General features: G+C 37.1%; 1 protein-coding gene across 5 annotated transcripts in view; it reads right to left on the bottom strand.

Annotated features, from left to right (window-relative positions):
• Window positions 1–13,318, bottom strand: part of ZNF385B (zinc finger protein 385B) — a 364,110-nt gene that overhangs the window by 37,938 nt on the left and 312,854 nt on the right. For all 5 annotated transcript variants that reach the window (XM_037044357.1, XM_037044353.1, XM_037044354.1 and 2 more), the window contains one exon: window positions 12,626–12,736. In XM_037044357.1, the coding sequence (XP_036900252.1) occupies window positions 12,626–12,736 (111 nt within the window). The remainder of the gene's footprint in view (window positions 1–12,625; window positions 12,737–13,318) is intronic.

The raw sequence follows: 13,318 nt of genomic DNA, 5'->3' as shown, positions 1-13,318 counted from the left end.
AAAACATTAAAAAAGTAGAACATTTATGAAGAAATGCTGTTAGTTAATAACTATTAGCTACCAGAGATGCTTAGGTGATGTATCAAAATATGTAAGAATTAATTTAAATTATATATTGCTGTATTTTAATGAGTGCCTTTAAAGTACTTAAGTAAACCTGTAAAAACTGGTTCTGTTGGCATTCTAAGTCTCTCTGCTTTAATCTCTTTTGCAACAACATTCGTCTGCATTTTCTTTGAAGAATTTAGACCAAATGAAAGTTCAGTTCAGCCTATACCTGAATTATCACAAATCTTTAATAACTATAATCCAAATTGGCAGGAATTTTCTGCATTTATGAAAATGGAAATTTATACAAAAGGCAATTATTCAATGTCTGGATCTGTAGAAAACTAGCTTGAAGAGAATGTCTTTCAGATATCTAAACTTTGTATTTTTAAATCTACATCTGCAAATTCTGTAATTCTATTCTGGCACGTTATGAATATAGACATCTATCATTTCTCCAACACTTACAGATGTTAATGAATACCCTCTTCTATGACCATCTGTGGAAATGCATAAATTGAATTTTATGAACAGATCATTGGTATTTTTAGTTTAAAAGTGCACATACAGCATTTTGTTGGCCTAAACATTTTAAATTACAAAACTGTACCAAATACCCTAACTATTCCTTTAGTGAATACATACGCTTTCATTCTTCTCAAATGATATAAGACAAAGCCAATAAAATTCATGATATAAACAAATCATCACATAAAAGGATTCCATACATATCTCTCAAAAAATATTGAACATTGTATCTTTCCAGAATAAAAAGCACCTAATAACTTCGAGCTCACAGTTCAGAGATAATGAAAGCGACATTTCAGAGAACACTCAGTGGGTGTTATAGAAGATAAAAAGGAAATTGTTTGGTGATTGTGAGTGTAAGCCAGCACTACACATCTCCCATGCTAAATGCCACACACACTTACAGCAGAATTAGAATTCCGTTAAAAATATTTACGAGTGTCAGTGGGACACTGAAGGTGGGGCAGTCTACCTTTAGGAAATAAGAGTTGGTCGGACTGTCTGCAAGTGAGTTAAAAACAATACAACTGACTAAAAATCGGCCTGTTCTTTATGATCACTATGACCTGGCAATTCTAGGCTCTGTAAGAAAATACTTCTCAAAAAATTGTTGGTCTAAGTTCTAAACAATTGCTGTGGTTGCAGTGAAATTTTAATAACATAGGTGAACTTAGAATTAGCACATTTTTGTTACTTATCTTTTAACTAACTACACGAAAGCTATTACAGAGAACTTATATCATCAAACTCCCAATCTGCAATGACTCTGCTACACATTCAAACACAAGTTCCTAGTGGTTAAAAATCATTTCAACTAGTTTCCAATACAGTTCTAGTTTTCAAACTCTGTGTCACTCATATTCTAGAATTTAAACTGTGGATCTGAAATAAGCAATGTTAGCATAGTGGCTATAGAGACAAAAAACTTGAGATACTTCAATTCTCTCATTTTAAAGCGTTTATTTATTTACTTTTAGAGAGATGGGAAGGAAGGATAAGAGAAAGAGAAACATCGATGTGAGAGATAAACACTGACTGGTTGCCTCTTGTATGTGCCCTGACTGGGTACAGAACCTGCAACCCAGGCATGTGCCCTGACAGGGAATGGAATCCCTGGCCTTTCGCCTTGTGGGACGATGCCCAACTAACTGAGCTGCATCAGTCAGAGCAATTCTCTTATTTTAAATACATGACTGCTTAGAATTTTTGTGTTTGAAAGTTAAGAGTGAGACAGTGACAGCTGGGAGGTGTACTATTCTTGATTGGTAAATATAAATTTTAACTTATGTATAACATATGCCACTGACTTCGGTTAATATCTTTAAAATGAATATGCTTCTTTGCAAGTTATTATGTGCTTTTAAACTAAGGAACAGAGAAGAAAATAAAATATCAGTGGTATAATTTAGTAGATATGTAAATTGTATCTTACATGTAATTTTGATTTTATTAAAATTCATGTATTTGTTACTACAATATTATTATTCACTGTTGTAATAGATTAATATGTAGGTTTAAATTTTTCCCATTTATGAATATATTAATATAATCAAAAGGATTTAGCCTTTACTTTTTTCCTTTTTGTATTATAATATTAAGTATTAATATATTCAAATCTGTAAACAGTGTCTAAGTTTCTTATCTGGTTATTATTACTATTCATGTAATTTCACATTTTTTCTAAAACTGATTTTGTCTCCTGGAAGAGATGTTTAAAATGATCTGGTTTAGGAATCAGATATGTTAGGTATATATCACTGATACAGTAATACAATTGTTATTTGTGAGAGCTAAAATATACTGTATATCTGAAGGAAACATAAATTAATAAGTACAATCATAGTATCTGCCTCCTGAAAGCACAGCCTTAACAAAGTGATGTATTCTGGGGAGTCCTTGTTCATCAGATCCACTTTCTGAGTAGGGAATACATTTGCTCTCCATGTGCCCTAGAAGACAGAAAGAAAGTGACAAAAAAGTACACGGTTTTTGTCTTTTCTCTTCCCTTTTTCCTTCCTTCCTCCCTCTCTCTTTCTCTCTCTAAGATTTAGGTAAGATGTAATACCCATTGCTAAAAATTACTAAATCCTGAAATATCACCAATGCAGCTGTGGAATATTCACTTTGAGAGAAGAGATGATTTGGTCACCTTTAAGAGATCACCTTAATTGCTCATGTTCAGACAGGCAAACTTTTGCACAATTTGGGGGCGTTCATGGACCTCCTTACAGCCTATGCATGGACAACATCCTCAAAGGAACCCTATCTATTTTAGCTCTAGTTTTTAATAATTCCTCAATTTTCTCTCCTTCAAATCCTGATTGTCTCTCAAGCCTCTCCCCTGGTTTCACCTTTTCCATGAATCTCTGAAAACACAGAGATAACGTATGTGGAGAGTACCTAGTTCAGAGCCTGGCAGAAGGAAAGAAGAGGCACCCATCAAGGCCAGCTTTCTACTTGCAATTGTTACGCTAGCATGTGTGCTGTCTCCTTTCCCAAACTGACACTGCCTTCTAGGTAACAGCATATAGTTCAGCAGTGTTTCTAAGGGTATTAGTTTTATTTCACCAGGGAGATACCCAGGGCTGTGAGAGTAGGGAATGTCTCTTACATTTCTTGACTCTTCTTCCCTTGGCAGGAGCTAGTTGGACACTCTTCAGTCTCTGGTCGGCTTCACTGCTTCTCTACTCTCCTTGAGGAGCTCATGTTAACCAGCAATGCTGTTTTCCTACAAAGTCTTTCTAGCTTGAAATTTTAAAACTGGTGAGAATACTTCCTCATATGCTATCCTCTCACCCCCTCCCCAGCCATGTGTCATTGAGTTTCTTATGGCCCTTCCAGTTTCCCCCCAAAACTGCTCTATATGCTGACCCCCCACATCTAAAGGTCTTTGGCCTCCAGGGCAAATGCTGTCACTTTATTCACAGAACTGCTTGAGAGATGGAAGTACCTAAACTGTGCTTTGCAGGTGTTCTGTACTATATGAAATCAGCCACTTGTTTGAAAGCAATGGAACAGACGAGACTACTTTTGTTGCATGAAGGGTTTTTGCTTTGTTTTGTTTTGCTTCTGTCTTGAGTAAGTAATACCTTTTTTTCCTTGTTGGAAAGGTTATGAAAATTATAGTCAATTGTTCACTGAAGCAAACAGAAGACAAGCTATGGGAAACTAAATGTGTCCTAAATAAAGTCTGAATATAAACTTTAAACCAGCATCTAATCAGTTAGGGAACCTACAGGTGTTCAGCCTAGAAATTCTACCTGATACCTAATTATATGCTGAATAAAAATTTAGCTAAAGAATCCTAAATCACAAAAAATTGAGTGAAACCTCATCTTATTGGTAAGGATTCCACAACCAGTCTTACCTAAAACGACGCATAGCAAACAAAGAGGGAAAACTCACAAGCTTTCAACAGTCTTTCCCTAACTCTTGAGTGGCAAGGCAACTTTTAGATGATAAAATCGTCAACAAAATGACTTGAAAATCCTTTCAGGAATCTTTTACTCCCCCCTAGAAGAGGTGTAGAATTTTGCACAGGAAAAAAGATGACCCGCATACTTTTTAAAGGTGTCATTAACATTTGATCAGCCAAGCTGTACTGAGTGGAAACATACCAGAGCTTGCAGGAGCAATGGTGAGTTGTGGATGCCCTAATGGCTTTGCTCACATGTGGGGATGGGTTCAGGTACTGTCTTTGTAACATTCCCATTTACTGTTCTTCAGAATATTAGGTTGATCATTCTTAAATGATCATTCTTCAATGAATATTATTAAACACATATAAATAGCTAAAGTAACATGCCATGTGAAACACCTATACATTTTAAGAAAAGCCAGGGAAATATTGAAATGTATTGTATAAGTTCCCCATTAATGAAACACAGGATTTGATGAGTCTTTTAAGTGCTAAAGCTCACATTTAAAAAACTCCTCTTTTATCCTAGTCCTCTCTTTATTTTAGTGATGAATTTAAAATCAGCCCTAAATGATCCAGATACCCCTTTCAAATCAGGTATGGCTAAGAACTTTTTGTAATATAAAATGCAGCTTTGAAGCAAGTTTTTTTTTCTTTTAATTTAATAAGTAACTAATATATGCTTCAAGGAAACATGACTAAACTTTTTAAGACCTTTGTTATATAGCAACTGTTGAAGAAAACTTTCAGCGTGGTGTGTTCCCATACCCTGTAACCACACTATATTTCTGTCACATTGAAGCAAAAAATGTTCATCATTTTGTCATCTCTGTCTGCAAAGCAGAGAATTACCTTCCCAAGCTCCTGAGATTTATGCTTTTAATTACCTCCTATCTGCTTCACTACCTTCCATATCTAAGAATCAATAGAAATAGTCTTATTTATGGGAAAAACATAAGATATTTGATGAAAGCACGCTATCACCTTCTAGATTTCCATTTGATGCTACTGATGCCTTTCTTCTTCAGTACTTTTCTTCTTGTAGAATCCACTGGTTTTTTAAATTGAAAAAAAAATATTCATTTATCTAATCACTTGTACTGTTTAACAGCAGATGTAAACTTTACAACTAGCTTTTGAGTTCCAAATTCGTCAATGAGATTATTATCATTGTGGAATCTCTTTATTTAGTTATCAGCTGCTGAATTCAGTTTAACTGCGGTTTCCTCCCAACTGCCTCATGATAAACTCACTTTCCAGGGAGGACCAACTTTCATGGCTTATTCAGTTCCAAACAGGAGGCCCCTATAGCACAGGAGGGACCTGGCAGGCTAGGGGCCAGTGTTCTCGAAACTCTGCCTCTCACATTTTATCAGCACCAAGTATTTTTCTAAAAAATCCCCAATAAATCAATATATATATATATTCACACATAATTGTGTGTATATATATATATATATATAAAATTTACATATGATTATATAAATATATTATAAATTAATCGAGAGGCTGTTTGAGGAGCTGCTGTCTACTCAAGGGCTCCAAGAGAAACAGAGCAGATGTTCATGGGTGGCGGGCAGTGACTGGATAAATACATGTGAGAGGAGGCAGGAGTTCATGTATAGAATTTATACGTGTAGATCTGATAATGGTGTTATAGGGAGGGTCAAAGTTTTCTCTGACATATCAGTTATGAAATGTGATGTCTGAAAATTCAGGACATATAGGATAAACTCAGTCTTTAAAAACAGTACGTTGGTTAGAGTTTTAAACAATATATGCTTACCCTGACCAGTGTGGCTCAGTTGGTTGGGTATCATTCCACAAAGTGAGAGGGTGTGGTTCGATTCCCAGTCAGGGCACATGCCTGGGCTGCCCATTCAGTCCATGGTCGAGGTGCATGTGAGAGGCAACCAGTCGATGCTTCTCTCTCTCTCCCTCCCTCCCTCCCTTTCCCTCTCTCTAAAAATAAATTTAAAAAATCTTTAAAAATATAGACTCAATAGGTATCCCCCCTCAAAGGGAAGTGCCTCTTAATTTAAAGCAATGAACCCAGGCATTAACCTAAAAAAATTAGAAAAACTCCCACTTAACAAAGATGCTACAAACGTCTAAAAAAGAGCTAGAGGAGAAGAGAAGATAAAGTAGAGAAGACAGGAAGGAGTAATCTGATGGTCTACTGGAAAAGAATGTGTTTTGACAGAGAAAGAGAAACACTGATAACTGATGGACAGAATTGCCTGAGTTAAAAGCAAGCACTAGGTAGCCAATGGCAAAACACAGAATCCCTTAGAAGAATGTCACATGACGAGAAACGAAGAGCTTGATCCTTCAGAAGATGCAAGCACGCACCCTTGCAGCTGAGCGCCTTTCCTGCTTTGGCTGCAAGGAACATCTTCAAATGTGGCGTCTAGCAGTTCCTGTGTCTCCACCACTCTGACTTCCCAGGGAAGGAAACACAGCTGTTGCAGGGACTTGCTGCCTCGCAGCAGCTGGTGGAGAGATGCCATTAAGCATAGTGGCCAAAGAAAATGGAGGGTCAGCCAAGGACACAGAAAAGAGCATTTGTGTGGGACCCAAAGTTGTGGCTTTCTCCCTAATCTCATGACTGCTGAGATCTCTGCTGGATGACAGAGAATGCCAGGGCCTCTAACCGAAACTGCACGAATGCAATTTCAAATTGCACTAATGGCAGATGGTGGATGGGGCAGTTTGTTTATGCAAGACAGGGAATTTATATGAGCTGCATCAAGAAGTCAGGAAGTGGGCATAAGCTTACAACTAAAAGAGAGAAAGACAGACAGACAGACTGACTGACAGACCCAGGGGGACATACTTAAATAACCTTACCCAAATAAAAACTGCTAACGTGACAAAGACACAAAATGCAGAGGGAAATGGCACTGCAGACATAGCAATTACACACTGATGCAGTCAGTCACGTGGGAACCGGAGGCGATGGCTGCACGATTTCATTTTCCAAAATTTCAGAGAGATTTATAAGAAAGAAGAGGAGAGAGAGTCAGGTCACCCACAGAATGTTCACACAAAAAATGGTTGGTCCCGCTGCCACTTTACATTCTAAGAAAACCTTTCATTTCCCATCCCTGTGTGCTTGATGGGTCTAACCTAAATCGATGAAATGGCACCAGGTCATCTCCTTGTCTTGAGATGTGAGGGAACAGAACACAGTAAAAGGAACAGCAAGCTAAAATGAGAGCTAGAGATACTGGATAATCAAAAACCAAAACAAAGACATTGAAAACCACAAAAAAAGTAAAAACCTGGAGGAACCACAAAGTAAGACGAAATAAAGCAAATATAAACTATAAGTGATTTGAAGTTTATAGTGCTCTTCACAAGGTAATAATGTAAATTTCAGTCTGTGGTGTCACCAATTACGGACACTGCATCTCACACTTGTTCAATTGTGGTATTAATACTGAATGTCAAAATTTCAGGGTCAGTTCCTGAATTAGAGTATCATTATGCTTTCATCCCAGCTTGTCTATAGAGCGTAAAGGACTCAGCCATGTATTATGGGTACTTATGATTAACTGTACTGTGAATAAAATAATAATAAATAGATCATCTCTATTTTTAAATATTTAAGAGAATCAGATTGTCCTGATTTTGTGTAAGAATCTGTTTAATAATCAGTTTCCTTCATCCTCCTGCTACTCTTCTCCAAGGAACTGAAATTAACATGCAAATTAGAAATTATTTGAGATCTGCCAACTTAAAACCTAGCCAAAAAGAGAAATGTTAGCCTGAAAAATATTTTAAAGGCTTATGTTAGGGCTAGTTTCCAGTATTTTTGTATAAAAACGAAAGCCTAATAATTTTGAGTCTTATTTAAAATCAACTACAGAACAGTATAGAAGATCCATTTTTTTCTGGAAAGGCTTAACTCTAGGAACGTATTTCCTAGCAAAAGAGTAAAAATTCAGAGTCAGACTTATCCATTTCCACAGTTGCAGTGCACTCATTCATTCCTTGGAGAGGAAAGGGGCACTCAGGCATAGGGTGACCTCCGCAGTGCTCAGCTCAAACCATGCTGCGGTGGGTGAGAAAGGGTCTAAGAAGAACCCAGGGACTCGTGTGTTGCACACATTTGTGCAAGTGTCTGCGGCTCAGCTGGAAAGATATATTCTTCCTGGACTGCAATGCCTGGCCCCTGGCAAAGTTAATGGTGTTAATTTGTAAAGGTTCATTTGGGAAACGTTTATGATTAATGCTTGCTCATTTGCATAATGCTGTACTGTGTAAATAAAGCTGTAGCTTTTTGCTTTGCAACAGTGGATTTCTACGGAGAGGATAAAAGCTGGACAAAGGGGGCTACTATGGGACACTTAAACTGGGTCACATTGGATTTTAATGCATGAATCCTGCCCTGGTACATTTTATATGGGTAATGGAAAACTGCAGAGTGCGGTCCGTTTACCGTGTAAATCTGCCTTCCAGATTTTCAGTAACCATATTTTCTACACTGAAGAGTGAAGGCAATTCAGTCTCAGCCTGGTTTAGAAATGTTATTAAAAAAATAAGAATGAGCATCTTCTAATTCTTACATTAGAATGTAAATAGGGTAATTATAAAATAATACACTTGCCCCCAGATAAAAAATGCTCAGTCTCAGAGCTCAGTTCTGCAAGTAGGCCACCGCTACTAAACACAGAAAACATGTATATGTCACTCTTGTGAATTGACATCCGGAATATGTGGCTTTACTGCTCAGAGCCTGAGTGTGAGTCAGAAATTTTCTTTCTTTCTTCATTATCAACAGAGCTTCTGAGTGGCAACAAGGAAGCTGGTGTTCACACGCTCACGGGTGTACATTTGCTCACGTCCCTGTCAGTAACGACAAAGAAAATCACTGCATGGAATGAAGCTCAAGTCAACAGTGCACCCACCCCCAGAGCAATTCTGGGGTACAGAAAGAAGATTGGCAAACCACCCCGTGCCCCACCCCTGGCCAACCCATGACGCAAACGGAAAAATAAAACTTGCAATTATCCTTTCTTGGTCTTAACTGTTCCACCCATGAAGTGACGGTGTTTATACCCTGTTCTTCTAACAGAATTGCCATGCAAATTATATTTAATCATAGAACTGGACAGGTCCTCTTAAGATCATATAGTCCATTTTAAGTTGTATCATAGAAGAGGAAGCTGAGGCCCACGGTGGTGAAGTGGTTTATCAAGGTAAGACTCAGAGCTTAAATCATACTCAAGGACTCTTAATCTAGTGTTCCATACCTCGTGGCCTCTCTATGTACAGAATAATAAAAATATGGAGCCGAAGACCTGGGACAGGTTCTGGGAGGATCGAATAAGGTTGAAACTTAGATACTTTCACTCACACTCTTTTTTAGGAAAATTGCTGCTGGTCTCTGGAGCCTATTATGGCATAAAATAAAAGCTCAATAAATGCAAAGAAAGTGAGTAAAGTTATTATGTGACGCAACATAATAAAACAGGAAGACAGCTGTGGATTTAAAAGCAAGAGACTGAATTTATGTCATAGACCTGTCATTTGTCAACTATTTTTATAGTTGCAAGTTACAATTTCTATGTAATTCCAAAAGTTTGGAAATGGCCTAAGTGTCCACCAATGAGGGACTAGTTAAATAAACTATGGAATATGCACATGTAGACGTCTATCACTGCTGAGCAAATTATCCCAAACTTACTGGCCTGAAATAGCACACATTCATTATCTTAATACATCTGGAGGACTGTGTTGTCTTCTGGAGGCTCTAGGGGAAAATCAATGTCCCTGATTTTCCAGCATCTAGAGGGAGCTCACATTTCATGGCTCATGGTCTCTTTTTTGAGCATCAAAGCCCACAATGGTCAGTAGAGTTGTTATCACATCACATCACATCATCACATCACTCTAACCTTTTCTTTTGCCTCCCTTAAAGGGACCCTTGTGCCCACAGGATTATCCAGGATAAAATATTTTAAGGTCAGCTGATTGGCACCCTTAATTCCATTTATTAATGTAATTCTCCTCTGGCATATTAGGGCACATAGTGAAAGGTTCCAGAGATTAGGATGTGAACATTTTAGCCTAGCATGTCTGTAAATAAACTGCGAGGAAGCTCTTTATGTATTGATAGGGAAAATTCTCTAGGGCATATTATTATGTAAAAAGTTCAAGGCAAATAAAAGTGTGAATAGTGCTCTACCTCTCATGTAGAAAAGGGAGGAAAGAAGAACATACGCATATATTCACACTTGGTTATATTTGCATAATCAAACCCAGGAAAGATATGTAAGAAATAGGAAAGTGGTTCCAGATAGACAGGAATAGCAGGAAGGGTGGGAGGATGGGGAATGGGATAGAACAAGATTTTTCAATGCATCCCTTAAAATTATTTGCTTTTTGAGCCATGTAAATATATGTTGTTGTTGTTATTTATTTTTTAAATCTGGACCTGAGCATTTGCTTTTTGATTTTAGAGAGAGAGAAGGGGTGTATATATATATATATATATATATATATATATATATATATAGAGAGAGAGAGAGAGAGAGAGAGAGAGAGAGAGAGCGCACACCCGCGCACATGCACATGTGCACGAGCAGTAAACATCACTGCGATAGAGAAACATCAACTGGTTGTCTCCTATATGCGCCCCCCACCAGGGATCCAACCTGCAACCCAGGCACGTGCTCAGACTGAAGATTGAACCTGCAACCTTTTGGTGTATGGGATGATGCTTCAGCCAACTGACCCACTCAGCAAGGGCTATTATTATTATTTTTTAATTCAAGAAATTCATAATTGCCCAAAGCCTCTATTATTTATCAACCTTGTTACTTTTCTCTCCTTAAATTAACTTGGGAACCTCGGTTGCTGGTGGCTGTGTATAGAGCAGTTAGTTCCCTAACACGATGTTCACAGACTTCATGCAAGTTGGCCTGTGTTGCAATACTCACACAGAGTCACTCTTCAATCTCCTGCACTGTGGCGTAAGGTACTTTCAACACCCAGCATTCCTGTACTGGGAATTCGAGCACTAAATACGAAGCATGTCTTCAGGGGGCATTCATTTCACAAGGAGTCAGTTAAGTGGTGAATATTTTCATTTTTTAGTCATAAAGTTACAGAAATTTAATTTCTCTGTTTGAATGTAGAAATTTGGATAATAACTATACAAAGCTATTAACTATATTTGGATCTGTTTCAGTATTTATTATTCTATCTTTTCTTGCAAAAGTCCTTTAATTATTATTATTATTTTTTAAAGATTTTATTTATTTATCTTAGAGGGTAGAGAAGGAGAGAGAGAGAAATATCAATGTATGGTTGCCTCTCGTGCGTCCCCTGCTGGGAACTGGGAACTGGCCTGCAACCCAGGCATGTGCCCCGACTGGGAATCGAACCGTGATCGTGTGGTTCTCAGGCCCGCACTCAATCCACTGAGCTACACCAGCCAGGGCAAAAGTCCTTTAATTATTATGCCTTAAATTTAATAGTAATATTGCATTTTAATAGATGTCTAGTAGTTATGTCTCTAATTAATTAGCCTTCTATTTACAAAATAGTTCATGTTTCTTGGCATACTGATTTTTTTCTAGTCAGGTTTCCTGAGTTATACTGTACATAGAGTAACAGTCCTTTCTAGGTAGTGGGTTTTGTGAGTTTTGAACAACACACAAACAGCAGCTACGTAACCCCCACGATGAAGACGTGCTCTCAAGGTTCTTTCATGCCCTCTGCCGTCAGCGCCCTGACCCCACCCGCAGTCCCTGCCTCCGACGGGTCTGATTTCTGTCTCCTTGGTTTTGTCTTTTGCAGAAAGTTATGTAAGTGCAATTATAAAGTAGCATAGAGAGTATTTATTATTTTAGTATTTCCAATAAACAGGAATCTTGTAATATACTCTCTGCAAAATGGCCTCCAGGGTAGAGTAACTCAAGAAATATCATATATACTATACAATCTCCAGATTCAGATTTGCATTGGTCATTGGCTTTACTTAGTAATTGGGCATTATTAGAAGCATTCTAATATTATATATTTTGTTATTTTATCTTTAATTTTAAAATCTGCTTTCATAAAAGACTAATTTGTACTTTTTTTCTTATTTTTTTTAAACAGGATAATTAGGCTAGGCCAGATAAAATAATTTATAAACCTTTCTCTGTATTTCCATGTCTGGGAAAACACAAATTGTAGAGTGATTTATTTGCTCAGGTATTTAAATGATTTGGCACACACAAGAAATGTGACCCTTATCAAGAGTAATAATAATGGTTTTCTTCAGCATTCCTTGCATTTTTATTTTTTTCATGTTTCTATTGCATTTTAAACTTTAAAAAATATTTTATGCTATTTATGTATTTTTCAAAAGTAAATATAATTGGAGAAACTAAGTATAAAATGATATAGGTAAGACTGACTACAGAGAGAAAGCCTTGATTTTTTTCTGATATTAGGCACTCTGTTGCTCAAGTTTCTAGTGTTGAACCCAAATCCCTCAGAAATCTGGCACAATGAAATAAGTGACCCAGAGGAGCGGCTGCTAGAGAGTATGCAAATAGGAAGAGATGTATCTATTAGAACAATCAGACTTTCAGCTTGAGGGACTCCACAGAGCAATGAAAAGGAGATACTCACATCTGAGTTAAAGCGAAGCTGACAGACATTACAAGAAATAACTTGTTTCTTCTTTGGAGGAATGGACACTCCAAATGTGTGGTTAATGACTGCTTTTTGCACAGGATCCATCTGAAAAGCAAATGATAAAATAGTTAATTCATAACTTCAAAGGATAGGTAATAGTTTGAACAAGTAGAAGCAGCTGTATTGTTCCTTAAGGCTTTAACTTTTCATTCCCAGGCAAGGATAATAAAGAATCTCATTCAATAGTATGTATTTGTTTCCAGAAATTAAAAACCAAAACAAAAAGACTGCTTTGAAATCCTAGCACAAATCATAGGAGAACCCAGTGTCCCAACCAATCACACCCATAGAAGGAGCCTTGAAAAACCTTGAAAGAGTCATAAAACAAGAAATTTAAGATCCAAAGGTCAAGGTTAAAGTTAACTTGTTAATGTTTTCCCTAAATGAGGTGAAAACACTTCTGACAGTCTGAAATGACCTCAATGACAATTATTACAGCCATATTTAAGTTTTCTAAATTTTGACTTATGACCAACATCATAAATTTCAAGCTCACATCACAGCCCAGAAAATGTGGATTCTTACTTGAAAATAATTTATTACTTTTCATGTAGTACAGATAAGGTTCATTCTAATTGAAATGAATTGAAAATTGTACACTTAAATGCCCATAGCAGATTGGTTAAT

This window comes from Sturnira hondurensis, unplaced genomic scaffold, assembly GCF_014824575.4.
Source record: "Sturnira hondurensis isolate 20B ecotype Veracruz unplaced genomic scaffold, ASM1482457v3 Scaffold0004136, whole genome shotgun sequence".
NCBI lineage: Eukaryota > Metazoa > Chordata > Mammalia > Chiroptera > Phyllostomidae > Sturnira > Sturnira hondurensis.
Note: the sequence above shows the minus strand (reverse complement) of the source record. Positions and strands in the feature narration are given on the sequence as shown.